Source organism: Melanaphis sacchari, unplaced genomic scaffold, assembly GCF_002803265.2.
Source record: "Melanaphis sacchari strain LSU unplaced genomic scaffold, SCAv2.0 Contig44_pilon_pilon, whole genome shotgun sequence".
NCBI classification, from domain to species: domain Eukaryota; kingdom Metazoa; phylum Arthropoda; class Insecta; order Hemiptera; family Aphididae; genus Melanaphis; species Melanaphis sacchari.
Window position 1 is genome coordinate 1,632,483 of NW_020271295.1, and position 27,978 is coordinate 1,660,460.

General features: G+C 25.8%; 5 protein-coding genes across 8 annotated transcripts; 3 read left to right on the forward strand and 2 right to left on the reverse strand.

The window, feature by feature from the left end:
- The first annotated feature begins 48 nt into the window (after nucleotides 1-48).
- Nucleotides 49-4,654, forward strand: LOC112598017 (alanine--tRNA ligase, mitochondrial-like). The gene is made up of 15 exons (XM_025344321.1): nucleotides 49-131; nucleotides 411-626; nucleotides 688-861; nucleotides 916-1,064; nucleotides 1,388-1,552; nucleotides 1,619-1,760; nucleotides 1,828-1,958; nucleotides 2,018-2,171; nucleotides 2,269-2,521; nucleotides 2,588-3,023; nucleotides 3,088-3,278; nucleotides 3,365-3,765; nucleotides 3,944-4,095; nucleotides 4,165-4,357; nucleotides 4,415-4,654. Exons 2-15 carry the CDS (start codon nucleotides 432-434, stop codon nucleotides 4,613-4,615), a joined length of 2,937 nt encoding a protein of 978 aa, XP_025200106.1. The 5' UTR covers nucleotides 49-131; nucleotides 411-431; the 3' UTR covers nucleotides 4,616-4,654.
- Nucleotides 4,655-4,720: 66 nt separating this feature from the next.
- LOC112598006 (acetyl-CoA acetyltransferase, mitochondrial) lies at nucleotides 4,721-7,705 on the reverse strand. 3 transcript variants are annotated; one of them, XM_025344302.1, is made up of 11 exons: nucleotides 7,690-7,705; nucleotides 7,474-7,602; nucleotides 7,273-7,318; nucleotides 7,027-7,176; nucleotides 6,517-6,631; nucleotides 6,257-6,450; nucleotides 5,973-6,177; nucleotides 5,829-5,914; nucleotides 5,576-5,764; nucleotides 5,061-5,218; nucleotides 4,721-4,992 (listed from the first exon to the last, which is right to left on the reverse strand). In XM_025344302.1, exons 3-11 carry the CDS (start codon nucleotides 7,294-7,296, stop codon nucleotides 4,872-4,874), a joined length of 1,242 nt encoding a protein of 413 aa, XP_025200087.1. In that variant the 5' UTR covers nucleotides 7,297-7,318; nucleotides 7,474-7,602; nucleotides 7,690-7,705; the 3' UTR covers nucleotides 4,721-4,871. The 3 variants fall into 3 exon arrangements, with proteins under 3 accessions (XP_025200087.1, XP_025200088.1, XP_025200086.1); XM_025344303.1 differs by lacking the exon at nucleotides 7,690-7,705 and having other exon boundaries at nucleotides 7,430-7,651; XM_025344301.1 differs by lacking the exon at nucleotides 7,690-7,705 and having other exon boundaries at nucleotides 7,474-7,650.
- A 135-nt stretch (nucleotides 7,706-7,840) lies between these two features.
- Nucleotides 7,841-9,469, forward strand: LOC112598008 (alpha-ketoglutarate-dependent dioxygenase alkB homolog 6). Its single transcript, XM_025344304.1, has 5 exons — nucleotides 7,841-8,113; nucleotides 8,189-8,365; nucleotides 8,430-8,537; nucleotides 8,595-8,684; nucleotides 9,172-9,469. Exons 1-5 carry the CDS (start codon nucleotides 8,075-8,077, stop codon nucleotides 9,442-9,444), a joined length of 687 nt encoding a protein of 228 aa, XP_025200089.1. The 5' UTR covers nucleotides 7,841-8,074; the 3' UTR covers nucleotides 9,445-9,469.
- A 1,412-nt stretch (nucleotides 9,470-10,881) lies between these two features.
- LOC112598004 (myb-like protein V) lies at nucleotides 10,882-16,420 on the reverse strand. Of its 2 annotated transcripts, none has more exons than XM_025344299.1 (7): nucleotides 15,889-16,420; nucleotides 13,532-14,260; nucleotides 13,103-13,299; nucleotides 12,880-13,031; nucleotides 12,523-12,687; nucleotides 11,919-12,413; nucleotides 10,882-11,060 (listed from the first exon to the last, which is right to left on the reverse strand). In XM_025344299.1, exons 2-7 carry the CDS (start codon nucleotides 14,237-14,239, stop codon nucleotides 10,963-10,965), a joined length of 1,815 nt encoding a protein of 604 aa, XP_025200084.1. In that variant the 5' UTR covers nucleotides 14,240-14,260; nucleotides 15,889-16,420; the 3' UTR covers nucleotides 10,882-10,962. The 2 variants fall into 2 exon arrangements, with proteins under 2 accessions (XP_025200084.1, XP_025200083.1); XM_025344298.1 differs by having other exon boundaries at nucleotides 13,103-13,302; nucleotides 15,889-16,419.
- Nucleotides 16,421-16,719: 299 nt separating this feature from the next.
- Nucleotides 16,720-27,687, forward strand: LOC112598005 (2-oxoisovalerate dehydrogenase subunit alpha, mitochondrial). Its single transcript, XM_025344300.1, has 9 exons — nucleotides 16,720-17,005; nucleotides 22,926-23,108; nucleotides 23,182-23,380; nucleotides 23,462-23,623; nucleotides 23,713-23,856; nucleotides 23,917-24,121; nucleotides 24,188-24,356; nucleotides 24,449-24,543; nucleotides 27,495-27,687. The coding sequence occupies exons 1-9, from the start codon at nucleotides 16,970-16,972 to the stop codon at nucleotides 27,556-27,558; spliced, it is 1,257 nt and encodes a 418-aa protein (XP_025200085.1). The 5' UTR covers nucleotides 16,720-16,969; the 3' UTR covers nucleotides 27,559-27,687.
- The last annotated feature ends 291 nt before the right edge of the window (nucleotides 27,688-27,978 follow it).

Below are 27,978 nucleotides of genomic sequence, written 5' to 3' on the forward strand. Positions count from 1 at the left end.
AAATTATAACTTTATTCATGCGAGCATGTCTGATTACGTGAGGTGTTTGTCGAACTGAGAAAATTTCAAACTACCAGTCACCGAACTTCAGGAATCGGGAATTGCTGTCAGGCTCTCACGTCTCTTGTCTGGTACTTAATTGGTGCTTATAAAATTATTATTATTTACAAGTTACGAATTTACAATTTTCAATTCTACTGTCTGACGTCTTCAACAAAAAGACAGCTATCGAAATATAGAATAACATTTTTATTCTATGCTATCACTATCTGCAGTTTATTATTTATTCAAAAAATGTATTATACTTGTTTCTGAATAAAATAACATTTTATTCATAATAGAAATTATTTTTCACTTGCATTGGCATAATACACAGTGCTTAATAACTAGAATATTTGTTTTTCTTATAGATATTCAAAAGAAATGAAAAAATGATTAAGCTAAGGTTGAAACCATTCAATATTGATAACAGGATACGTTTTAAATCATACTTGTCTTCAAACGAAATACGTAAACGATTCATTGATTATTTTGTGAAAGAAAATGATCACAAATACATTAAATCTAGTCCTGTAGTACCATATAATGATCCTACGATAGCTTTTGTAAATGCTGGCATGTGCCAGGTAAGCATATTGGAATAATATAGAAGAACTTATTGTTGATATTTATTTATTTTTTAATTAGTTTAAGAATATATTACTTGGTCAAAGAACTTTAGCAGCCAATTGTGTTGCCAATAGTCAAAAGTGTATACGAGTTGGTGGTAAACACAATGATTTAGATATTGTCGGTTCTGATGGTTACCATCATACATTTTTCGAAATGCTTGGAAACTGGTCTTTTGGACATTATGGCAAGGTTGAAATTAATCTAAAATATATTTAACAAATCTATAAAACTTCATTTTTATAGGCTGAAGCATGTCGTTTGGCTTGGAATTTATTGACTTCATCACCTTTCAATATACCCACCAAGCAATTATATTGTACTGTATTTAATGGCGATGAAACACTTGACCTAGAAGCTGATAATGAAACACTTCAAATATGGAAACATATTGGGTTAATATTAATTTATTCGTATTTATTTATAAATTGTAAATGAATCTAAAACTTTAATAAAAGATAGCACAACATCAATTATGATAAAAGTAAAATTTTAGGGGATTTAACTAAAGAACCAAACTCAGGCTTACATCTAACAACACAAAATTTTCACAATTTTAAAGTACTTATATTTTTAAATTCTTGTATCTTTATTTACAAAACCAAAATTTCTGAAAGTATTACTAGCAGATAAATTAATATGAAAAGGAAAGATGCATAGGTTATCTATATTTAATTGAAAATTCACAGTTTTATTTAATATTCATGTATTATTACAGTGTAAATGATGATCACATTATTATGAACGGAGCAAATGATAATTTTTGGGAAATGGGAGAAACAGGACCTTGTGGGCCTTGTACAGAGATACACATTGATTATCCACCGTCTGGTGGGAAAAATCTCATTGAACTTTGGAACATTGTTTTCATACAATATTCTAGGTAATTTTTTTTTTTTCTATTAAAATTGATTTTAAGTTAACCGTTAATGAATTAGATATTATGTAGAGAAAAAAATTCTATGCGCAAGTTACCAAATTATTTCATAGATACTGGAATGGGATTGGAACGTTTGACAATGGTGTTGCAAGATAAAACATCAACTTATGATACAGATTTATTTTCACCTATATTTAACATTATATTTAATGTAAGAAATTAATATGACTAAGAAAAACAAAACATTTTTTATTTAAAAGTATTATTATTACAACTAGGCCTCCAAAATATCAAAATACACAGGATTATATTATGAAGAAACAAATTTGGATACTTATTATCGAGTATTAGCAGACCATGGGCGAATGATTACTGTTGCACTTTCGGATAATATGCTGCCCAGCCAAAAGTTATATCTACAACAGTTTTAAATTTTGAACTATTGATTAGTGTTTTATACTATTTCAGTCATAAATTGAGAAGATTGATACGAAAATCATTTTTATTAGCGGAAACTAATTTCAAAATTCAACCCGGGTACAATTTGATGTGTGATATCGCTAATGAAGTTTCAAAGAGTCTTGGTAATGTGTATCCTGAACTGATTAAAAACAATGAAAAGGTAAACTATAATTATACTTTTGTGGTATAATCCATACTAAGTTAAATTAAAATTATTTATATGGTCTTAGTAATTAAATATCTGTTCTCATTTTTAGGTCAGACATTTAATAAAACACGAGTACACTATATTTGACAAACTAAGAATGTCTGTTTCTAAAGATTGGAAAATGGCAGTTGAAGAATGTCCAATGTTAAAGAGTTTTAATCCATATGAAGAGTGTACAGGATTTGTACCAGCTTGTAATTACTTAATAAAACAGAAAAATATTAAAAACATACCAGCATTTACATTGTATGATGCATTTGGTCTCGAAAAGAAAACAATAGGAAGGCTAGCTAAAGTTATGGGTAAACATTATTTTTCTTTATTTTTGATTTAGTATTAATTTTATGTATATTTTTTTTCTTCTCTAGGAAAACCAGTAAATTGGAACGAACTTCATGAAAAATTAAAAAAATTACAAACAAAAACTATTAAACATACTAAGAAAATATCAAATGGTTATATGACAGGAAATATTCCTAAAACTGATGACAGTTTCAAGTATGAAATTATTCGCTATAATAATGAATCATATTTATCACCAGCACTTACTGCCAAGCTTCTAGCAATTATCGATAATAATGGTAACATTGTGACTGAGCCTGATATTAAAGAACAAGGAGATATGGTTTCGTTAGTACTAGACAAAACACCCTTTTATTGTAAAGCTGGTGGACAACAAAATGATATTGGTATTGTCAAAACTAATAATGGAATAGTATTTAATGTTACTGATGTAAACAAAATTGAAGAAAATGGTGTTGTGTTACATCATATTAAATCAAGCGATTGGCCTATATTATTAAGGTACTTTTTAGTTTAATTTATGGTTTTTAATATTAATATATTATATTTGCGAATACATTTTCAGGGAAAAGGAATTAAATGTTCAAGTTGATTCAAACTATAGAATTGGTTTAATGCGTGCTCATTCATCAATTCATATATTAAATTCTGTTTTAAACTCATATTTAGTTGTTACTGCTCAATTATCAAGTTGTGTAAAAAAAGATTTTATGTCATTTACTTTTGCACTCTTTGGGCAAAAATTTTCACCAGAAGGTTAATCATTATTTCAAGATATTTGATTTTATTTATATTTGGTTTCATTATAATTATTACATTACATTATTTTATTAATTTTATAGAGGCCTTAGTGATAGAAGAAAAAGTTAATAATATAATACAATCTGGATTATCCGTTAAAAGAACCACAGTGACATCCGATAATTTAAATCAAATGAATGTCACATTACTCCCCGGAGAAGTATATCCAGATGAAGTACATATAATAGACATGTACAACAATATTGATAATTCATATATATCTAGAGAAGCATGTTGTGGTACACACATTCATAATACATTAGATGTGATTGATTTTTGTATTGTCCAATATAAATGTCTCAGTAGTGAATGCACTATAATGGCAGTAACTGGGCCACTATGTAAAGACGCAAGAGTTTGTGGTCAAAAATTATTAGAAAAATCAAATTTTGTTGAACATTTGGTGAATTCAACTAATTTAAATAATATTTCTCCAACAAAGGTAAATCACTTATTATAGTTAAATCCTATTTCATATGTAAATCATAGAATAAATAAATATTTGATTTTTTACAAGTTTTAGAGGGCGCTTAATGAGTTTGTAATATCACTTTTTTAATGGAAACACATTAATAATATGTTACTATTTTAATCATTGGTGTCAAATATTTTTAATTTAGGTGCATTTATTGATGGATAATAAAAACCAATTAAAATCAGATCTAAAAAATATTTCTCAAAAATTTATACCCTTGAATGTTCAAATAAAATTAAATAAGAAAATCTTTGCTATTGAAAGAAAAATTCAGAAAATAATAAAAGAAAAAAAGATGTAAGTAATTATTATGTTACAACTTATAATGTATAATTCTTTTGAAATTTACTTATTTACTGTATTCAGGCAGATATTAAGTGATGCAGTAAAAAATTTATGTGAAGATAATTATGCTGTGGGTTATGTTGATTGTGATTCAGCATATCTTGATAGCAATTGTTATGATTTTGAAAATTTCGTACATGTCTGTGGTGATGTACCTTGTTTATTTTTAGCTTACAATAGAGAGAGCATACATGTATATTTACGTATTCCAAAGGTATATGACTAATGTATGAATAAAATTGATAGATTTAAAAAATAATATTTTTTATAGGAACTTTTAGAGGATGTAAATTGGTTAAACAATTTCTGGAGCAAATTTGATATTAAACCCATAAAATTCAAAAACAAAGTCCAGTTCAAAACTACTGAATTCAAGATTAAACAAGTAGATAAATATAAGGCATTAGAGCTTATAGATAATGTAATTGATGATGTAAAAAGAAACTATTTTAGCAATATTACATATAAATAAAACTAATATTGTTCAAATTGATTTAAATAAATAAATAGTTGTGCAATTTTAATGAAATATAATAATTTTTTGAATATTTTTCAGAATAATTTCTTAATCCACGCGTTTAAAAATATAACCATAATTTTATTTAAATAAATTTATATACATATATAAAAATGAATTGCAGTCTTAACTCATAACCATGTTGCAATCATTATGTATTAAAAAATAATTTTTATGAAGTAAAAATACTTCTAACAAATTAAACAAAGTATTATAAACGTTCAATAAGAATTGATGATGCTCCGCCACCACCATTACAAATGGAAGCTACACCTTTTTGTCCTGGTTTTAATGCGTGAGCTAAGTGAACCACAATCCTAGCACCAGACATCCTAAAAAAAAAATAAAAAAATATTTCGATAAAATTTATCAAATTATAAACGATGGCTGATATATTTACCCAATTGGATGACCTAAGCTAACAGCGCCACCATGTACATTGATTTTAGATGGATCAAGATCTAATTTCATTATATTAGCTAAAACAACTACACTGAAAGCTTCATTTATTTCCCACAATGCGATATCATTTTTGGAAAGACCACTTTTGCTTAACAACTAGAATTAAATTAATTTCAATAATCAATAATAATAGCATCTTATTTTTGTATGTTGCTTTAGGTTTAGAAGGTATGGGGATCCCTAAGGTCTATATTAGAGACTAAGCAATAAACACGGTAATATGGGTAAAGAGAGGATATACAAAAAAGGAGTTCCCTAGATCAAGTTTTAGCTAGATTTTGTGGCTTCATATCAATTGGAAATTACTAGCTTCTAGATTGTTTGTTCAAAGAAAGATGCCACCTGCAGCTAGGTCCAGAATGATGACAGCGAGCATTGCAACTACTGCCTTAGTCCACTTACCCTCCTCACCAAAATCGTGATTAAATACAAAAAAAAAAAGAATTAACATACTTTGGGTATAGCAACTGCTGGAGCAATTGGAAAATCAATAGGATCAGTAGCACCATCTTGAAATGCAATTACTCTAGCTAAAGGTTTCAAATTTAATTTATTTACAACATTTTCATTTGTCAAAACTAAAGCAGCAGCCCCATCATTAATTGTTGATGCATTTCCAGCAGTAACTGTTCCATTTTCTTTCTAAAAAAAAAAATAATAATAAAAAAAATTAAAAAACTAAAATCAAACAATAATAAATATTTACTTGAAAAACCGTATTCAATTTTTTAAACTTTTCAATATCTATTCTTTTGAATTCTTCATCCTCAGATACAACAACATCAGGTTTACCTTAAAATGTTGGAATAATTTTTAAGCCAACAAAAAAAAAATTACATTAATTACCAACCTTTTTTTTGAGGGACGTTGACTGGAACAATCTCTTGGGCAAAATGTCCTTGTTTCCAGGCATCAGCACTTTTTTTGTAACTGCTTAAAGCAAAATCATCTTGCTGTGCTCTACTTATGCCACATTGTTTAGCTGTATTTTCAGCACAACTACCCATATGAACTTTATTGTATACATCAGTTAAACCATCAAACACGATTCCATCCTATAAATATTGAAATAAAAATATACTAAAATGTATTTTATATATATGAAAGTTTTATGTATATAAATAATAAACAGACAGATAAATTAACACCACCATATTTTGTATCTCCTCTTGCTAGATAAAATGGTACATTAGACATAGATTCCATGCCACCAGCAACTACTATTTGTTGATGGCCACATATTAGACTTTGAGAAGCCAACATGACTGATTTCATTCCAGAAGCACAGACTTTATTTATTGTTGTACATATAGTTGATTTAGGTAATCCTATAAAATAAAAATGTCATAAGTTAAACGTTTAAACATAATAAATATAATAATTCACTAATTCACCAGCAAATATTGTTGCTTGCCTAGCTGGTGCTTGTCCAACACCACCTTGACATACATTTCCCATAAAAACTTCCTCAATTTCATCTTTAGAAATTCCAGATCGCTCAACAGCAGCCTGTGGTAAAAATAAAGTTTATTTTTAATTGATTTGACAGATTAATAGTTTTATAAATAGTAATTGATAAATAAATTATAATTAATCAATAATGTAATTAAAAATATAAATACCTAAAATTAAAAATCTCAAGATTTCTTAATAATAATAAAATATTATATAACACATACTTTTGTATGAGAATTGTTCATTAATTTATGAAAAAAAAATTAAAACTACACAATAAATTTTTATAATTATATCTGTTTGTTATAAATTGTAGTTAAAAATATGTTTGTTAATTTTAGTTTGAAGAGTTATAGAATTCCAAGTTTCCATTTCATGTTATTCAAATATATGTTGATTGTATGAATTATTGTCAAAACTAGTACCTATTTAAAATACTATTTACTTACTTGAATAGCTATAGCGCCCAGTTTAGTAGCAGAAAGACTCTTTAATGATCCACCAAAAGAACCAATTGGAGTTCTAGTAGCACTGACAATGAAAACATCTCTCAAAATTGAAGTTGTTGATATAGACCGCCGAGTATAAGTCATTAAGCTCTATTTAAAGGATATATTATTAAAATCATACAAGTAAATGTTATTTATATTTCAAAAATTGAGATGGATTTTAAATATTTGTAGAGCTTAGCATACCTTTCCTGTATTAAATCTCAACATGATAATTGTTGTATTGTTAATGCTACATAAACAAAATAAAATATTAGTTAAAATGTGTTATAAATATTAACTTTAAATAATGAATATTGAATACTATATAATATATTTTTACACTCTAAAGTTATTTATCTACCTTACTTTAAAATATCAGGTTTAAATAATATATTTCTAAGATACCTTTCTGCTGACGACTATTACGTGAATATCGAATGCAAACTCGTAGCTGACTAGCTAACTGAGAGTTGAAACCTCTAGAAAAAATTATGGTTATTTATTGAAAGGGCATTTCAAAGTACAAAGTTCAAGCTATAAAAAAATTAAGAAAATCATCGTCAAATTAATTTGTTATTTTAACAGTTGGTTAATCTGCTATTGATAAAGATAACATCTTACATCATTGTCACTGACCGTGACATTAAAAGCATGATTGGAGAATCTTCATATTATATTATTTTTTATTTCATTTATATTATTTTAGTGTTCGTAACATTGATAAATGATAATACAAATATATATTATTATAAATCTTATCATCATTATTCATAAACACGGCACACATTTTTAACAGTTTAAAACTTTAAACATTGAATTGAGAATGCTGTACAATTCATTCAACTACCTATTCAATATTTTTATGCAATAAATATCAAATTTGAATTTGAATTTCTCATTTCCTGCACGAAAACATATTGTCATGATTTTCTTTACGGTTCTTACATGATTTGTGATCTGTTGAATTACTGTCGTTTGTTGTAGATGTTCACAATCAAGATTTGAAATGGAGATTATTAATTTAAAGGATTATAAGTTGAATACTGTAAATATACTAATTAATCTTTGTTAATGGATGTATGTAGTAGGTGTTACTGATGTTAATTCATGTCGTTTTAAGGTCGATGATACAGCTTATTATATACCAAATTTTATAACCAAAGATCAGGAAACATATATAATTGAAAAAGTAAATAATGCACCAAAACCTAAGTGGTGTCAATTGAAAAATAGAAGAGTTCAAAATTGGGGAGGCGTGCCTCATACCAAAGGACTTATTCCCGAAACAATTCCTGATGTAAGTGTGGTTTGCTTATTTATTTGTAAAAATGGAGTATAATTTAAACTTCAGCATGTTTTAGTGGTTAAAAGGATTTGTCAATCAAGTAGATAGTCTTCAAGTATTTCCTAGCACTAACAAACCAAATCATGTGTTAATTAATGAATACTTATCTGGACAAGGGATCATGGTATACATTTCTGATTACATAAAAAATTATTAGTTAGTAATCGATGTTGTTCTTTAGCCACATTTAGATGGAAGTTTATTTTTTCCTACTGTGACTACAATTAACTGTGGATCTCATACTGTATTGAATTTTTATAAGTCACTTGAGGTAAAGTTATAAAACTAGATTTTACTAATATTTTTGTAGTTTTTATTGTAATTATTTATGATTATTCAAATTATAATTAAACAAAATTAATAAAATATATTTCCTTACTATATAAAAAAAAAAAAATACTTATCATTTTTGTCTTGTATTGGTTTATTAAACAAATTCAAACTATAATTTCTACATTTGTAATAAATTAAAAAATTATTATTATTGTTACTATACATGTAAGACTTAATGCTTGAAATCAGTAGTGTCCTAAAGTAGACTTTTTTGAAGCAAATTCTTCAAGCACAAAATGGGTGGGTGGGTAGGAAGATATCAAGCAATGAATTTAGTGTAATAAAAAGTTTTTTAATATATTAGTGTTTAAAAAAAAAAAAAAAAATAATGATAAAAGTAAATTAAAAATTGTTTAGTACACTAATGCTTGCAATTATATCTTTAAGTAAAAATGTTTAATTTTTTAGAAATCTTTTTATTATAGGACAACGTAGTTGTATCAAGTGAAAAAGTATACAGTTTATTGCTGGAAAGAAGAAGTCTACTAGTTTTACAGGATAAAATGTACACAGAATATATGCATGGCATTGAGGAGATTACCAATGATATCATTGATGATAAAATATCCAACATAACATTTTGTGGATCAAATTATCAAAATGGAATTCAACTGACAAGAAATAAACGCATATCATTAACTATTAGAAATGTTCCTAAAGTATTCAAGTTGAATTTAAATAAAATGATAAAAATATAAACTCATCAATTTTAAAACACAGATATGTACAATAAATTGTTTGAATATATTTTTAAATTCACTTACAATAATTAATCAAATTTATAATATTTACAATAATAATTTTTTTCTTATATATATATATTTTTTTATAATTAAAAAGTTGTTGGTAAATAAATATGTTTTTTTTCTAATGTGCATACCTCTACTGTTGGTATTAAATAAAAAATAAAATCAATAGATTTACAAACAATATCAAAGCAGGTTGACATCAATACCAGAATATTAGATTCATGGTTATTTACAACACACAGACACAATAAAATTTTACACTTGTAAATTAATAAAAAATATTATGATATTGCAAATATGGCAAAACCACGTCACTCAAAACAATCATTTTTTTCTCAACTTACATAACTAATAATATAAGATTTAAAAATTGTTATCTAATATTATTCATTAATTATATTTATATAAATATATATCTATATAATATATTGGCTATATTATCCTAATTCATTATTTACAATACAATATTAATAAGAGCTTACATTTTGTGTTTATAGTTATTAATTATAATAAATTGAATTGTACTGTAAGTAATAAATTAAACATTTGGAACAATAAGTTTTCATGGAAGTAAACAATTATTTTTTAAACTAAATATTCTTGTGCGTAAGAAATACAAAGTACAATTACAAGAATTTAGTGCACATTCATAATTCTATTTGAATTAAATAGAAAAAAAAAACAATATAAATTAAATAATCAATTAAAAAATAATACAATTTTATAACTGAATAAATTATATCTAGATAAATTTATAGAAAGATGCCAATGCCAAAAGTGACTACTATTTAATAACATTAAATTTCGTCAGAACATACAATGAAAAATTATAATATATATAAAATTCAGTAATATGTAATAAGAATTAATTATCTTTTATATTTTAACGTTATTATTCATAAAACTAAAGTAAAGCATTAAGTTTAATTGAAAATATAGATTTTCATACTATTTAGTTTTCAAAATAGAAGAATAACTCACAAAAACATTTAATTAAATGATACTTAATACATCATAAATGTATTTTCATTTAAATACCATTACTAAGTATTAAATAAAAATACAATTTAAAATAATGGCATCGACATCTAGCAACAATTTAAATTGATACATGTTTGATAAATTAAGAGCCATTAAGTACTATTGTTACGAAAAAAAAAAAATTTAACTTTAAATTACCTAATTTTTTCAGATTATTTTGAAATTGTATACTATTAGCTACCTAAGTTACTCAAAACTTAATAAAAAATAATAAACGAAAAAAGTATAAAATTATAAAAGTTAAACAAGAATGTGGATCAACACATCAAAACAATTTGTGATATGGTATGTGTTTAACATAATAAAAATGTAGTCTTTCAAGAAATCAGAATTAAGTTAAATTGATAATATTATTAACAAAATGAATTTTTAAATATTGTTCAAACAAGTAGTAGAATATATTCCTTACAAAGCGTGATATTATCATCATTTACGATTTCTTGTTGTTTTTCGATCATTGGGGTTATTTTTAACTATTCCAATACCAGCAGTGGTTATTTTTGCTGAAACAGCATTTCCTGCATCTAAAAAAAAAAAAAAGTTGAATATTACAAGATATTATACTAAATCAAAAATTATTTATGTCAGTAACACACAAAATAACTTAATTTTTATAAATACTGTATTCATATACCTTGACCTAGTCTGTGAATACATTAAAGACCTTATACAAATTATTCCTCCTTTCAATGTATCATTATCTACTGAAAATAATTTTACTGACCCATAACTAGTGCACAATACAAACCATAGACCTTATACCTAATCTCACTAAGGTTAGCAAGATCTGTGTTATGTACAAAAGGGACTCAATATGAAATTTAAGGTATTTAGATGAACAGTTTAACACTGATAATAAAAATAATTCTAGTTATCAATTGTAATATTGTCTGACAAACATAGAACACAGTAAATTTGCATTTAGGAAAACCAATTTTGTACTAAGATTTGTTTAATATTAGAATAATTACTACTTATTATCAAGGACATTTTATAGACTTTTATGAATAATTTATTTTAATGTAAGTTATAACTAAATAAAATATTACAATTCTGCACTTCTTATAACTTACATAATCAATAATTAAGTCTACAAGAGGATCTAGATAATATCCTATTTAAATTTGTCAATAGTTATAACTCCGATACAAAAGATAAAATAAAAATTATAAAATTAAATTAGCTAAACATAGATTTACTATGTGATTGTTTATCAACTGAGACAACACATGCAGATTTGACATCCTTTTGAAAGGCATTACAATCGAGAAATAGATTTGGAGACATTTACCATCGTAAGTCTTAAAAATTTTTTCACAAACATAACAATAAGATTTAATTGTTTAATTTTAAATACAGTTAGTGGTAAGAAAATTTATTACTTCTAGTTTTTGATGATCGCTCTGAAGGTAGAGGAACAGCTGGAGATTTTGTTTCTACTTTCTTGGAAGACTTTTTATCTGAAACATTGTTCTCTTTTTTTTGTTTTGTAGCAATGATTTCTCTTTTCTTCACTGCTGAAGAAACTGATGCCAATACATATGTTGGTTTTACAGGAGCTTGTGTTTTTCTAACCGATGGTGTTTTTGGTTTTGATACATTGCCTATTATTTTTTTAGCAGGTTCTTTAGCAACAACTTTTTTTTTCAAAATTTTTTTGCTAGATGATTTTTTTTGGTTACTATTATCTTCATCATTTTCGTCACTTTCAGATGAGGAATGCCCAAAATCATAAGATGGTTTTTTCTTAGACAATCTAGATGACTTTTTTACTGGTTGTTGCTCATCAGTTGATACCTTCCTTTTCACAGTTATACTTTTCTTGCTACCTTTTTTCTTTGTTAGTTGAGCTTCATCTTTGAATAAGCTCACATCCACTAAAACGATAAATGTTTTAATTACAGTGATTAAAAAATAAATACTTTAAAATAGTCAGCAAAAATTAATGATAGTAATAATTGAATAAAATGTTATATTAATACATACAGCCATCTGGATGTTCTTCAGTAACTGAAGGTTTTTCTGATCCTTTTTCAACATCAATAGATCGTTTCAATATATTTTCAATTCTTAACTTTTCTTTTTCAGGAAGTTTCCACTGTTCTTTTTGAATTTTTTTTAATGTTATATTAGTCAAAATACAATCAAACTCTGTAAACATTAAATAAACTTATATTAACTTTTAGCAAATTAATAACACAATTTTAAAGAGCTCTTTTCAAATTGATACATTTTATTTATTTTTTTGATATATATAAATAAAAGAAAAAATTACATGTGTAATAGTTTTTATTAGAAATTATATAAAATAATACAAAAACAATTATAATTCAAAACATATACCTGTATGGTCATAAAAATCTGGAGTAAATTCATCATTAGGATGTTGAGTTAGCCATCGAATACGAATACGGCGACTAGCTCTATGAATATTTTGCATAGCTTGGCATAAGTAAAATCCTCCTTCTTCATTTCGTACAGCCAAAAACTCATTTCTGGAAATAAAATAATATAATAAATTAAACTAACTATATATAAAAATGTATCAATGGGTTTAAAATATTACTTGTAGAACACTGTTAATTTGTCACTATTGATTTTTGAAGATACAGTTTTTTCAGAAATTTTGGAGATATGGTGCATTTCTGGCAATAATGATAATTGGAAAGGTTGTGTAGGAAGTCTAGTACGCTTAGATTTTACTTCTTCAACAGGTGTATCCTTTTTCAATGATTTCTCCTTTTTTTCTTCTTCTTCTTCTAGCTGCTTAAAATTAAAAATTAAATTATTTAAATATTTAATATATTTTTAGTTACTATTTTAGCAGTAAAAGTACAAAGAATAACCATATAAAAGAAAACAAAATAAATTTCCAATGAAACTACTGAATTAAGTCAATTATCTATTAATATTACTAGAGTATTCAATAAATCTACATAACAGTTCATAAGAAATGTTGGTTACCGTCATCTTAATTATTTAATAATTGACTTACTTTATGTTCTCTTTTTCGCCGCACACTATTTTTTGAAGTGTTTATAGGTACTTGTTCAATTTTTTCAACAGAAACAGTTGGCCCTTGGTTTGTTTGCCCTATAGCCTTAATTTCAGTAGATTCTTGACTGACTTTAGTATCATTTTCTTTTGGTTTGGAAACAACATTTTCAGTTTTATGTATATCATCAGGCTTAATAGGATCATTTGAAGATGTTACATTAACTTCTGGCAAAATAACTTTATCGGTTTGAACAATTGGCAAGTTATTCTTATCATCTTTTTTTTGAGATAAATTTTCAACTTCTGATACTTGAGGTTTAATTTCAGGAAGAGGAGATTCATTTGCACTTTTGACATTGACAGAATTATTTACCTGATTATGGAGTATTTGTGGTTCAATTTTAGGCAGGGCTCCTTCAATTTTCTCACCAACTGGTTTTGTATCAGGTAAACCATTACATGCAGTAGTTTTTGGAACAATATTTTCAACAGAAGTCATAACAGGCGAAGGAATAACAATGGGAATATTTTTATGTTCATTTACGAGACTCAAAGGCTGAGTTGATTGAGAAGTATTTAAATTAAGTGGAGTTAAATTTGGCGGTGGTTGTACTTTGGAAGGTGAAGAATTTGAAATAGTAGGAGGAGCCAATACTGTTGGCAGAGGCTGCTTTACTGGAGAATTCATTGCTCCAATACTATTCATAGTTTAGAAGTTAAATTCAATCTGAAATTAATAAAAATATATATTAAACATGATTTATTAATTTTTAGCTAGAAAAAATATTATGAGATTGATCTGATGTGAATAAAGATAGTTATTTAAATTACATTATCTATAAATTAAAATTAGGTACTATAACTATAAAAAAAAACTTAGATAATTATTTCAGTATATTATTAATTTGAAAGTTTTTCTTATAAGGTATACCTATATAAAATATATAACTAAGTTAACATATAAAAGTATTATTTATTATTAAGGACAATAATTTATATTAGTGTCAACTGTTATAAAATATTTTATTAAAAAATCAAGCAAACTTTAGACCAAAATGTTTTGATATCAATAATTTTTTTTTTATCAATACAACAAGTATTTTTAGGTGAAACTTCTAACAAAATTGTTCAATTAAAAAAATATTTTAATCACAATTTAACTTTACATAATGAATTACAGTTTTTAATTTAAGATGTTCAACATTATTAATTTATAATAAGTAAATTTCATAAACATATTTAATTTTCAATAAGGTAGGTATACCTTAAATTATTAAAATATCTGTCATTAACATTAAACAATAAGAATTAAGACAACTCATTAATAACCATAATTTGTTTTTAATTCCCACAGTGGAATTTTATTTTTGTATAATTCATAGAAAATTATCTTATCTTTAATATACCTCTAGATAGTAATTTAAATAATACAATTCAGATTATTTTAACTATAATAAATAATAAAAATGTACCTATATAATAGATATAGATTTGTATTATACTTGCAAATTATAATTATAATATTTATAATTTATTTGCCTTATTATAAAAAAAGGTATTTTAATAACACTAATAAATGTTATTAATATTAATTTTTTTTTTTTTTTTACAACATTTTTAATTTGAAAAATTAAGTTCATTAAACAATTATAAATCAAACTAATTAGCAAATTTAGTTTATCAACAAATGGCGATTATTAAAATTTATTGTGAATGCATGTAGTATCTAATTTATATAAGAAATCTAATCTGTTAATGGATTAATTATTTTATAAACATTAATACTCATCAAATATAATATTTCTTCAAAACTGTTAAGATATTAATCTTAAAATAATTAAAGTTAAATAAGAATTATTAAACGCACCAGTTAAGTGGAATCTATACCACATAATATGTATACAATTTTAAAGCATTCAAAATTAACAAAGCCCATGATATTAACACTATTTCAATACCAGATAACAAAATCACATAATATATTTAGTATAAGCCATTCTCTATGTTTGGGTGCCAAAGAAAGAAGTACTCTTGGATCCCAATCAAATGCCTTGACATCTGAAATTGTAACTATTTACTGTGAACCACAGGTAACTGTTTGTGTCAGTGAATAGTTTATAGACTATGTTTAGTATACACATTACTCAAAGATAATATGAGTAGGTCTATCCCATACACACCACTGAAAAACGAGGGATTAGGGAAGAGCTAAACGCGCGTATGGATCACCAATAACCTAACCATGCAATATAAAAGATCAATTTGGCTTGACAAACGAACACCGACAGTCGACGCACGACCGTGCATACCGTACAATATCGAAAAATGATGGCGGGCTTATCGAGTGGTATTTACCTTGGCGTATTCCTTGGTCTAGTAGCAGGCAACGTAGTTCGGCACTCTTTGAAACAAGTGAAGGATATTCTTAGGCGTTCCGCCCATAACAGCCAATACCGTTAACTGAAATCCGACCGATTTCCGACAACGGGTCGAACGCGCGGAGAGCAACGAGTATGTTTTGGGCACCTTGCGCGCAGCAGAAACGAATACACACAAGCCGGGACCGTCGAGTACGGCAGTGTTATTATTATTGTTATTGTTGTTTAATCGGTTGGACTGAAGACAAATTATGAAGCTAGCGAACTCACTTGCACCCAAAAATAATAACTATAATTGTAAATTAGAACCACATAGCCAAACACAACAAACGAATCAACACAAACCCGACTCTTCGATGGCGTCAGTCCGACGTCAGTGCGCCCAATACCGGCAGCCCGAAACACGCCGTCCCGCGCGTCGGTGGCACTGTGGTTACCGCTGGACGTATTATGTACATGTTTACCGCGGTACGGAACGTAAACAGTAAACACGCGTGCGTCGCCCACACCCCGCCGAGCATTGCTGTGAAGTGAGTGAACCTTTATTCAACGTTCAAACTATCTCTTTTCTACGGACGATGACGCTAACCAAGCACTGCCGCACCGGCATCGCTCACTGCCGCCAACCGAGTGCCATACGCTCGTACACTATACGTAACATGGCTGCGCTGCCGTCTACCTGTGCGGCTGTGCCAAAGAATAATATTATGCTAAACAAAATTATTAGCGGTGCCGGTCTGCCCATGGAACTCTTAGGCATCTGGCGAGCGGGGCCCGTTGCTGGCTAAAGCATCGGTCACGTAAAACGTAGATAATCCACAGCAGGTTACAGGTGTCAAAACACGCATGACGCACTGTGTTATTGTTGCCGACCGGCGTATTCTCGGTGTTCTATGAGTACCTAAACCGTATTAGTATCTGATTAGAAAAAAAGTGTGGTAGACGGACATTTGAGTATTTCATCGTTAGTGTACCGGCATTGTTACTGTGTAAAAAGTTTTCTCATATTTTTTTTTTTTTGAATTTTGAACGATACACGATTATATTCTGCAGTGATCATGCTTAAGAGATTGATCAACATAAAACTGTTTAAAGTAATACATTTAATATTTTAACAATAACAATATATTCACATATTATACTTGGTGATTTTTTTATTAAACAAAATTCATTACCTACTTCAAAATATATTAATTTTGTCTTACATAATTTCTAGTTCTTATGGAACAAACATTTAAAAAAAATTTTTTTTTTTAATATTTATCGTTGTATATTTTTTAAGTTTTTTATTTAAAAGATAAGATATATTTATAATTCCATATTCTGAAGCATAATATTTTTCGGAATGTTTCAATACATAAATAAATCAAATTTTGGATGAGTTATAATATATAAATATTTAAAGTTTTGATGAGTAAAGTAGTAGACCAACATTTAATGAGGTTTCTTCGTTCCACTCCACACCTCACACCAAAACTTTAAACATTTATAACTCAAACTACTCGTTCGGATTTTGATTTTTGTGTATCTATTGAAATATTTCGAGAAATATTCTATTTGTGAATATGAAATTAAAATTTTTTGTTGTCTTTCACTAAAGTAAACTTAAAAGTTACAATGATAACAAATATGTTAAAATAATTTTTTATATCAAAATGGAAATGATCATTATGTATTTATATAAAAAAATATTTTAAAATGCGTTATAGATTTTTAAATAATGAGTGTTGTTTAATAAAAGAATCTCTTAGTGTACAAACATTTTTTTTTTATATAATAGTTTTAAGATGCATCATAGTATTGATAATAATGTAAAATACAAAAAATATAATATGATTAATATGCCATTGAAAAATATTAAACGTTTAAATAGTCAAATGCACTGAAATATTTGAAAATTAAAACTATAAAATATAAATACAAAAAGAAAGAAAACTAGAGTTCTTATAATGTATTTTGTAATGTTGGTAGAACTTTACCTCAACATATTTTAGTTTTAATATGCTTATGATTCTAATCAATATAAGTTATACATACATAATATTAATATCTTAGCTAATAATAAATAACACCTAATTAGTATTCAACAATATCAGTGATTATAGTCGACTTATGAACTTTAATAATAAGTAGTATAATATAAGTATTTTTCATATTTCAAAAACAAATAACCATAGGTAAGTACTTGAAATGTTTAATAAATGTTTTTTTTTTTATAGTAAAGTTTAATATCTTGATTGTATTTGAGCTATTTTTACTTGTTCAAAAAGCTTGAAAAGTGAATACAAAATTTGTCAAGTTATTATCAAATTTTTTTAAAAATATTAAAGATATCTTATTGAAATACATTTTTTTTAAAAGCATTTTCAATTAATATTTTTCAAAATCACGAAATTCGGAATTTATTTTGTAGTTAAAAATGTATAAAATGTTTAATTTTTATAGCTGAGACTTGTAGGTAATTGAAATCAAAATATGGACAAAATCAAATATTTAAACTAATATCAATAATTTTAATTATTTAGAAGTAATTAAATAAAATTATTCGCGGAGAGTTAAAACTTTTATGTATATACTATTTTAGTTTATACTTATAGGTAATCAAGATAAATTTTAAGCTACTGGTTTTTATCTATTATAATATTTTATATCTAATTTATACCATATTACTAATAAGTAAATAGTAAAATAAATTACTAAAATAAATAATTATAATTTATAATATAAATATATGATATTATGTACTTATCTGACCTTAGATTTGAGTTATAATTCGTGTACAATTATTTATCATTGAATTTAACTTTAACACACAGATTAAAGTAAATTTACTCAATGAAAGAGGTTTACTCAATACCTATATATGTAGTTGTACAGCAGAACGGTTACTTGCTTGATCGCTTTTTTATACTCGAATTGTAAGGGACAAATGTAGTACAATAAAATATTAATTCACTTTTAATACTGTATTTGGAATTTTGAATATCATTAATTAAACAATTTTAGGTGGTTACTAAAGAAGGGAGATGGTATTTTACGCCAATTTTATTACTTGTAATTTGCGCCATGAATAGGTACATTTAAGTAAATATGTAATTTGCGTCAAAATATAAAAATATAACAGTATTTTGCGCAACGTAATCAAATTAATTTTATTATTTTGCGCCACGACAGTAAATGAAATAGAATATGCAACTTACGCCACAACTTCAATAGCAGTTGCAATTTACCAGCAGATAAATTTACTGATATCGTATAGGATATACAATAATACGTACTAGATGCGTGTCCTGCAACGTAATTTTTATATTGATTTTTATACATCTTAATACTAAAAGAAAATTTACTTATTTAATATACATGGAGTTTGTTTTACTTACATACATTTATTTATAACTTTAATATTAGTGGCGCTAATTAAAATTTTTATAAAGTGAACAATGGCGTAAATTACAATTTTAGTAGGTATTCGATGGTACAGATTACATAATGCCTTTTTATTTTGTTTTATTTGGCGCAAATTACCAAAATAAATTTTTAGATGTGGCGCAAAAGACATATTTTTTTGGGGGTTGTTTTTGGCGCAAATTACATACGTCCCTAAAGATACACTCCATGATAAAAGTTTCTTTAGAAATGTGGCTCAGATATTTTTTTAGTGAAATATGAATGTGGCTCATTTTTTTAAATTTTTTTTGAGGGAGTATCTACATCATATTAATAAAATATATAAAAATAAATATTACCTATATTTTTCTTATTATTTTCTTTTACAAATTGTAAATATAGCATTATTTTACAGGTAGGTAAAAAATGTTATTTTACAAAATCTATGCTTGGTATGCATACATACTATTTTTTTTTTAAACGCCTTCTATGGCCTGTCAAATAAGATATAAGCTCCTATATAACTAACTGTTTTAAATGGGATATTGAGTTTTAATATTGTTTTATAATAATAAATATTTTTATTTTTATAACTCTATAACTTGTTATTAAATTAAAATAGCGATTTTTAAAAGTATGAATTTGTTGGGAATCCTTGGCTGTATAATATTAAGAGTATATGCTATTTTTTTTTAATAAATACTCAGACATTTTAGCCATGTAAGCGTAATGTATTTTATTTATTTTTTTTTTTTTGATTATTCTTATAACAATGCAATTGCTGTCTATTGTAACTCAGTCGTGTAAAGCCAGCGATTTAGTAAAGATTAATATAATTCATTTTATAATTTCATAACGGTAATTAAATATTAATATAAATAGTTAACTTTTCTTTAAACAAATAGTTTGTGTTCAATAATCTTTAAGTCGAATTCATAAAAGTAAAATAAACGTCAAACTAGGAATTAACCCGGACTGACGGATTACATACGGTAAATCGAAACGAACCGAGCAACCCTAGACAACAAATTAATTGGATTGCATATTATGTCATCGTGAGTTAAGGTATCCAATGCCTATGAAGCATACATTTTAGGTTTTATTTTACTATCTATACTATATATTTTTAGTTCAGGGCGAGCTATTTTATAAATTAGGATAAGATAAGTATTTTTTTTATTAAGGTACTTATATCCATAAATGTATTTACCAAATGTAAATATTACTGTAGGTAACCAAAAGATAAATATAAATTTATAAATAAATTAAAATTACACATAATCAAATAAAAATAGTAATAATAATGACTTTTTTATATTAATATAAGTGCCATTATCTTAAATAAATTACACAAATATTCTACAGTTTTGAAATTCGAAGTTACGAGGTAAAGCGATTTAGAGGTAATGGGGGCGGCTATGGAAATTAATTTTGAAGGAAAGAAAGAGAAAGAGAGAAGACTGAATAAGAGATGGTTAGATAGAATAGAGAATGATATCAAAATAGATGGTGTAAATAAAAAAGCCCCCCCCCAAAAAAAAAAAAACAACAACAAAAAGACGTCTATATAATGATTTTAGCCTAGTAGTGGATTTAAATGGTCTATGAAAATGTTGGCACCAACAATAAAAAATTGAAATAACATACTTGGTTTTTATTTTAAAAGCATTTTGTACCTAATTACTTCTCTGAGCCATCTCGCTTTATACGCCACTGCTAAAGGATAGTTAGATATATTCACAGTTAATAATGACTCAGCTGATTAGACTTGGCCAGATCTTTTAATTGTAGCTTATCCGGAAAGTGCACACTCTGCTGTCTTTGTGGCCTATCTGCATGACTTTTTTATTAACTACTTCATTAAGTATAATTTAATTTTATGTGAGTTATTAGGTATTATAGTGTTTACAGTGGTGAATCTAGGATTTTTGTAAGAGGGAATGGGCAGCTAGACAAATTTATTATGACAAGTCCGTGATGAGCAAAGCACTTATAACCCCTACTATATTTTTATTTTAACTCAGATCTGTCCTTCAAAGTGGGGCTTACAGATTATATTGTCACTTCACATAATATTCATTTACAAAACCAAATAAAATATGGTATGTATATCGTATACATTTATAATGTCTCGGCATGGATTTTACTTAAGCACTCTAATAATACTAACTAATTAGTTAATTAAAATTTTCTTATCAACAGTTTTGATCAAGGTTATCAGATGGATGCAATATATATATCGATTTTGAAAAGGCGTTTGATAAAGTTAATCACTCTTTATTACTTTTAAAGTTAAAACATTTTGGATTTAATGAAAACTTTCTAAATTGGTTATCTTCTTATCTTTACAATAGATTTCAAGTAGTTAAAATTTCTTTTCACTATTCCAATGAATATTTAATTACCTTAGGAGTTCCACAAGGATCTCATTTGGGACCACTTCTTTTCCATATTTTCATTAACGATCTTCCTCTTATTCTAGATAGTTCAGTGAACATTTTGATGTTTGCTGATGATGTTAAAATTTACTGTAAAATCAAAAATGTTGCTGACCAAAATTTGTTACAATCTAATTTAAATAAGATTGTATTATAAAATAAAAAAAACTATCTATTTTTAAATTATGATAAATGTATAATTATAACTTTTATCACGCAGTAAAAGTCATATTTTTCATAATTACTTTATTAATAACCATCCTCTTGAAAGATGTCCATCTATTACAAATTTAAGCATTTGTTTTGAATTTGATCTATTTTTAAAAATAAGTGATAAATAAGGAATATACAATGTTTGGGATTTATTACAGGACATACTAAGGACTATAGAAATCCTATATGTTTAAAAAAATTGTGTACTTCTTTAGTTAGATCAAACCTAGAATTTGGCTCTTTAATTTGGTCTAATAATTATTCAGCATACTCAAATGAGCTAAATATATTCAGTATTAATTTATGAAAAAAGTTGCCTTTATTACTATCGTAACAGGTAATAATACATTTACCTTATACATCAATATATCAATAAACAAAAAATATTGTTAATATATGACTATGAGCTTATAACAACTGTGGTTGCAGTTGGACAGATTTTATAATGTTAACTAATACTTTTTTAATAATTTTATACATTATAAAGTTTTAGACGTTAACAAAAAAAAAAAAAAAAAAAAGAATAATATCAATTTAAAAAAATTCATAATATAAATCACAGACCAAATTTAGTCATGTTATAAATTATGTTTAAAAATTATTGGAATAATATACGCAATTTTATATTTTTGTCATAAATATTTTGGGACAGAGAGGAAGGGGATTAAATGTATTTTATAGGATAAACAAATTTTACGTATTTTTATGTTTGATTCTTATTACGATATTTACATAATTGTTTTTCATATTTATGACGGGTAATAATAAATAAAATAAGTACATTCATTTATTTTATTGAAATAATTCTATCAAAATTAACACATAACTCATTTCTTATGATTTTGGATTCATTAATATTTTATTTCTGTTCATATTCAAAGTTTATTAATGAGAAATGAGAGTAGGTCTTCATAAAATATAGCAATTAGTTATTCAGGATTTATTATTAATTTATGTTTGTGTTAATATATTTTAGAAACAATGTATGCTAAGTAGTACAATATCAGCTAACATAGAAGAGCCTGTTTATCGGGGAATCAATAAAGTTAATTATACATCAAATTTAGATATAAATGAACCGCCTTTAAATAGCTCAGTGCCTATTTTTAAAATATTGAATGATACTGGAGACATATCTAACAATTGTAAATCTATAATTGTAAGTAAAAAAAAAAAAATAATAATTAATTTAATAATTTATTGTACTAAATATTAGCAATATTTAAACACAGATACCAGAAAATGATGAGTTGATAAAAATGTATAAATCTATGGTTTTGCTATCTATAATGGATAAAATATTGTATGAATCTCAAAGGCAAGGCAGAATATCATTTTATATGACAAATGAAGGTGAAGAAGCAGTACAAATTGGTAGTGCAGCAGGATTACATTCTAATGATCTTGTGTATGGGCAATATAGAGAAGCTGGTATTTACTTCATTGTCTTCAGTCTTCACTCATTATTAAAATAATAATTAATTACTTTATTTAATAACTATTATTTTATAGGAGTTTTATTATACAGAGGATTTTCTCCTGAACAATGTATGAATCAATGTTTTGGTAATATAGATGATTTTAGTAAAGGAAAACAAATGCCAATACATTATGGATCTACAAATCTTAGTTTTGTAACTCTTTCGTCTCCACTTGCTACTCAGTTACCTCAAGGTATAAGTTATTATACATATACTTAAATTGATATATTTAATTTTAATAAAACATTATACTAAGCTGATATTTGTTTTTAAATCTTAAAGCTGTCGGATCAGCATATTCGTTCAAAAGGTCAAAAACAAATCGTTGTACTATTGCTTATTTTGGTGAGGGAGCTTCAAGCGAAGGAGATGCACATGGTGCATTTAATTTTGCGTCTACCCTGGACTGTCCAATAATATTTTTTTTGGTAAATAAAAATAACTTAAAGTTTATTGTTCAAACTAAAAATAATAATATTATGTTAAGTCGTAATAATGGATATGCTATATCAACACCAGCAAATGAACAGTATAGAGGAGATGGTATTGTAAGTTATGGACCTGGTTATGGAATTGCTACTATTCGTGTCGATGGCAATGATATTCTTGCAGTGTATAATGCAGTTTTAAAAGCTCGAGAATATGTTATGACTAACTCAAGACCTATTTTATTAGAAGCTATGACTTATAGGTATTCTTTGTAATAAATAATTAATTTTTATATTAGAATTATATTATCAAATTAAAATCAAATTAGGCGAGGACATCACAGTACTTCTGATGATAGTACTGCATACAGATCTAAAGACGAGATTAAACAATGGGCAAATAAAAATCCAATTATAAGATTCAAGCAATTACTTGAGAAAAATAATCTTTGGAATGATCAAAATGATGTTGAGTATGAAAAAGAAACTAAAAAACAAGTAAATATAATTAATTATACAATAATTATTCATATAAAAAAAAAAATACGTTACGTTTATATGTTCTTTATATTTTTATTAATTTATTTTAGTTAATGCAGTCATTTGCAGTTGCATCAAAAAAAAATAAACCGAATTGGAGAGAAATGTTTAATGATGTTTATCACGAAATTCCAAATAATCTGTTGTAAGTATAAATAAATTTAGTTATATAATTATAGTTAAATACAAGCGGTGGCATAGCCAGAATTTTTGAATAGGCGGGGTGGGGGTTAAGGTTTAGGTATTTACCAAGGATGGGCAACTCAAAATGACTAAAGGGTCACTTTTTAGAAAATTAAAATCTAGCGAGTTAGAACATAAAAAACTAAAAAGAAGGTCATTCAAAATATGAATTTTAATTAGAATTACTTTGTTTATAATATAAAAGTATTTGAATTCATTATATTAACCGTAGTTTTCTTATTTTGATTGTTAATTTACTGAATGATTAAAAATATTAAAACAATTAAATAAAAATCAATGGAGGTAAAACATCCAAAAGGTCAAAACCCTCCTGTCTACGCTATTGTATACAAATACAACATAATATAACATAGGTTTTGTATAAATAAATATAAAACATTAATAATAGTATTGAATTTAGAATATAGTTTATTCTAAAATCAATGATGATAAATATTTTTATACATCTGCTATCAATATTTTGTTTTCGTTTTTTATTTTAAAGTATTTTTGTGTGTTTGTCATCACATTTTGCGGTAGTAAAAATGGTTCGATCTTCAATTTTGAGGATTGTTTCTTGTAGCAAATTTAATCTAAATAGTATTTTTCGAAGTCAAAAATAATTAATTTTTATTGTCTAGTTCTTTTTGAAATAATTGAGGAAAAAAATAAAAAAATTAAAGAAAAATAGCAATTTAAATGCATTTCACAAAATATATTTTGTTATTTTTGTGTAATTCAAAAATGAATGAACTTGAAAATTTTACTAAATACTTAGGTATATAAGTATTTTTTACACATAATAAAATTTCCTCTTTTTAAATTATTTATAGATATTTGATTTTTAGTTTTTTCGATGTACTAAAATGTTTAAAAATTGAATACAAGTTGTAATAAATAATATTGAACTTTACTTGGACATTTAAATATTTTAATTTTACTAACTAATAATAAATGTATTCGCATTTATTGACAATGAACAGTGTCTAAGATTCTAAATAAGATAGGTTTTTATGCTGTCCGTGATTGGTGGCACCGTCGACTGTAATAATATTAATAAATGATTTTCTAAAATACCTATATGCTCACGTGGGTCTGGAATTATTCGTCAAAATGTCGTAGTTCTTCGCATTTATCTGTTTATAAACAGCAGTAGTGAAAGATCATTCTTTAATTTAAAGTACATAAAAAATAGATTGCGTACTTCTATGGATGAATACAGACTCAATCAGTTAGTGATAATGAGCTATGAGTTCAATATTTTAAGAAAATTTGATTTTCATAACATTATTAATAAATTTGTACAAATAAAATTAAGGAAAGTTCCAGGCATTTAATTTTAATTGCTTGACATTATTATTTATTATTATTCTTTATTTAATTACTTACACTTAATATTATGATGATATTACTTATACTAGTAAACTAGTTATACTCGATTTGATTGTTTTTTATAATTATTTATTATTTAATAAGTAATTAACTGTTACTACTACTAAATATAATAATCAATGTTATTTAATAAGTAAAAAAATATATTTCCTTGTTTATGCATAAGGGGCCTCCACAATGCATTTCGCCTAAGGGCCACCACATACCTAAATTCGCCCCTATTATAACCAAACAATATAAAAATAATTTAATCAAGTGTTGTCTATATATTATATTATATATATAAAGTTATTTTAAGTTAACATTTTGATAAAAGTAGGTGTTTAAATAAAGATTAACAATTTTAGTTATTCTGTTGTAATTTGAAAATATTATTCGTATGGACTCTTATTTATATACGAGTAATGATATTTTCAGATGCAATTGTTTGCCAAAAATTAATTCAAACTACCACGTATTAGGTACTACCAACACAATATACCTAATTGTAAAATAAATAAACTATAAAATATACTTAGTAATAATTTATCGTAATATCGTATAGACGTATAGTCGTATGCCATGATTCATCATTGAATCCAAATTTAACACATACTAATTATCTAAACGACTAATTAGTCATTCATAAGGTATAGGATATAGTTATATACAACACCTACTATATAGCAGAACATTAACCACTTATTAAAGACATACATTTGCCGAATCGGCTCAAAATTAACCCTTCCCGGGCTGGACTGGAATTCATGAATTATTTATTTAGGTTCATAATAAGAAAATATTATTTGTTATTAGTTTTTATTTGATAAAAACAGTCCCGTAAAAATGCGACATTTTAACACATATGATATGAAATTATGTGTTTTGATTATTGCAAGCTAGCTTCCTGTTTATTTAAAATCATAGACATTTTATTGTATCTGTGTTTAATCTCGCCATGCTTCGAGACTGAGTTAATTAAAAAAAGAAATGAAGACTTATTCGGGTCGAGCTTACACGTAATAAATTGTACTCGGGTTCGACCAGGCTGTTAAAAAAGGTTATCGGACGACCAAGACTGCAAATTTTCGACCTGTGCATACCTCTACCAAGTACCAGTTACCTACTTTCTCCATTTATTCTCCTATTGCTATAGGTACAAGAGTAATTTAGTAAATATAAGATTATAAAACAGTTTTTTTTTTAAATTCATGCTATTAATAAATTTAAATAAATCTTAACAGATAGTTAGGGAGTTTACATTGCCATTAATGGAACTATGTTATAAATGTATAAATATTAAATTTTAAAGTAAGTCACAACTCACATTTAATCTATTTAATGATAATTTTGATTATTACTATCGAGGTATTAAATAAAATAAATAATATACTTATAATAACTTAACATTGTATTGTAATATTTAACCGTACATAAGTAAATTAAAGTTATAAATGTAATAATATCAGAAAAAAAAAAAAAACTATTAAAAGAATTTGTATAATTTCAATGAAAATATATTTAATATTTTTGTTTTTTCAGAGAACAAATGAACTCACTAGAAGATCATTTATCAAAATATTCTGATCATTATCCTAAAGAATGAAAGCTTAAAAATATTGTTAATTGTTACAAATTTGCAGTATAATATAAATGTATGTAAATGATTGTTAAAGATTTGATGGAAACCTGATGTAAGAAAATAATACATCTTATTTATTTTTATGTTTTATTATTTTGTTTAATTATATTTATCTATTATATAAAAAAAATTGTTATCAAATAATTAACTTGCATGTATATATACTATATATCATGCAGGTACTTCACCTTGGTCCTTGATCATACATTTTTATTTGTAAAGGAAAAATTATAATATAACGTGTACGTATTAACAAATTTTACGTAAATGAATTCATTTATTTATATCAAAATGATTATTAGTAACGCTAAGTATGTACTTAAAAAATTAAAATTTTGGATTGATGGGTGGATGGGTAGGTTGGTAAGTATAAATCATTTATCC

Coding starts and splice junctions, on each gene's coding strand:
- LOC112598005 (XM_025344300.1), top strand. CDS start 16,970: ATGCTTAAGAGATTGATCAACATAAAACTGTTTAAA. Junction 24,357..24,448: donor AAAAAGAAACTAAAAAACAA/GTAAATATAATT, acceptor AATTTATTTTAG/TTAATGCAGTCATTTGCAGT. Junction 24,544..27,494: donor GAAATTCCAAATAATCTGTT/GTAAGTATAAAT, acceptor TTGTTTTTTCAG/AGAACAAATGAACTCACTAG.
- LOC112598008 (XM_025344304.1), top strand. CDS start 8,075: ATGGAGATTATTAATTTAAAGGATTATAAGTTGAATACT. Junction 8,366..8,429: donor TTCCCGAAACAATTCCTGAT/GTAAGTGTGGTT, acceptor AGCATGTTTTAG/TGGTTAAAAGGATTTGTCAA. Junction 8,685..9,171: donor ATTTTTATAAGTCACTTGAG/GTAAAGTTATAA, acceptor TTTTTATTATAG/GACAACGTAGTTGTATCAAG.
- LOC112598006 (XM_025344302.1), bottom strand. CDS start 7,296: ATGTTGAGATTTAATACAGGAAAG. Junction 5,765..5,828: donor AATTGAATACGGTTTTTCAA/GTAAATATTTAT, acceptor TTTTTTTTTTAG/AAAGAAAATGGAACAGTTAC. Junction 5,219..5,575: donor CAGCAGTTGCTATACCCAAA/GTATGTTAATTC, acceptor ATTTAATTCTAG/TTGTTAAGCAAAAGTGGTCT.
- LOC112598004 (XM_025344298.1), bottom strand. CDS start 14,239: ATGAATAGTATTGGAGCAATGAATTCTCCAGTAAAGCAGCCTCTGCCA. Junction 13,303..13,531: donor GGCGAAAAAGAGAACATAAA/GTAAGTCAATTA, acceptor TTTAATTTTAAG/CAGCTAGAAGAAGAAGAAGA. Junction 13,032..13,102: donor AAATTAACAGTGTTCTACAA/GTAATATTTTAA, acceptor TTTTATTTCCAG/AAATGAGTTTTTGGCTGTAC.
- LOC112598017 (XM_025344321.1), top strand. CDS start 432: ATGATTAAGCTAAGGTTGAAACCATTCAATATTGATAACAGGATACGT. Junction 1,553..1,618: donor GTTTTCATACAATATTCTAG/GTAATTTTTTTT, acceptor GATATTATGTAG/AGAAAAAAATTCTATGCGCA. Junction 1,959..2,017: donor AATATGCTGCCCAGCCAAAA/GTTATATCTACA, acceptor ATACTATTTCAG/TCATAAATTGAGAAGATTGA.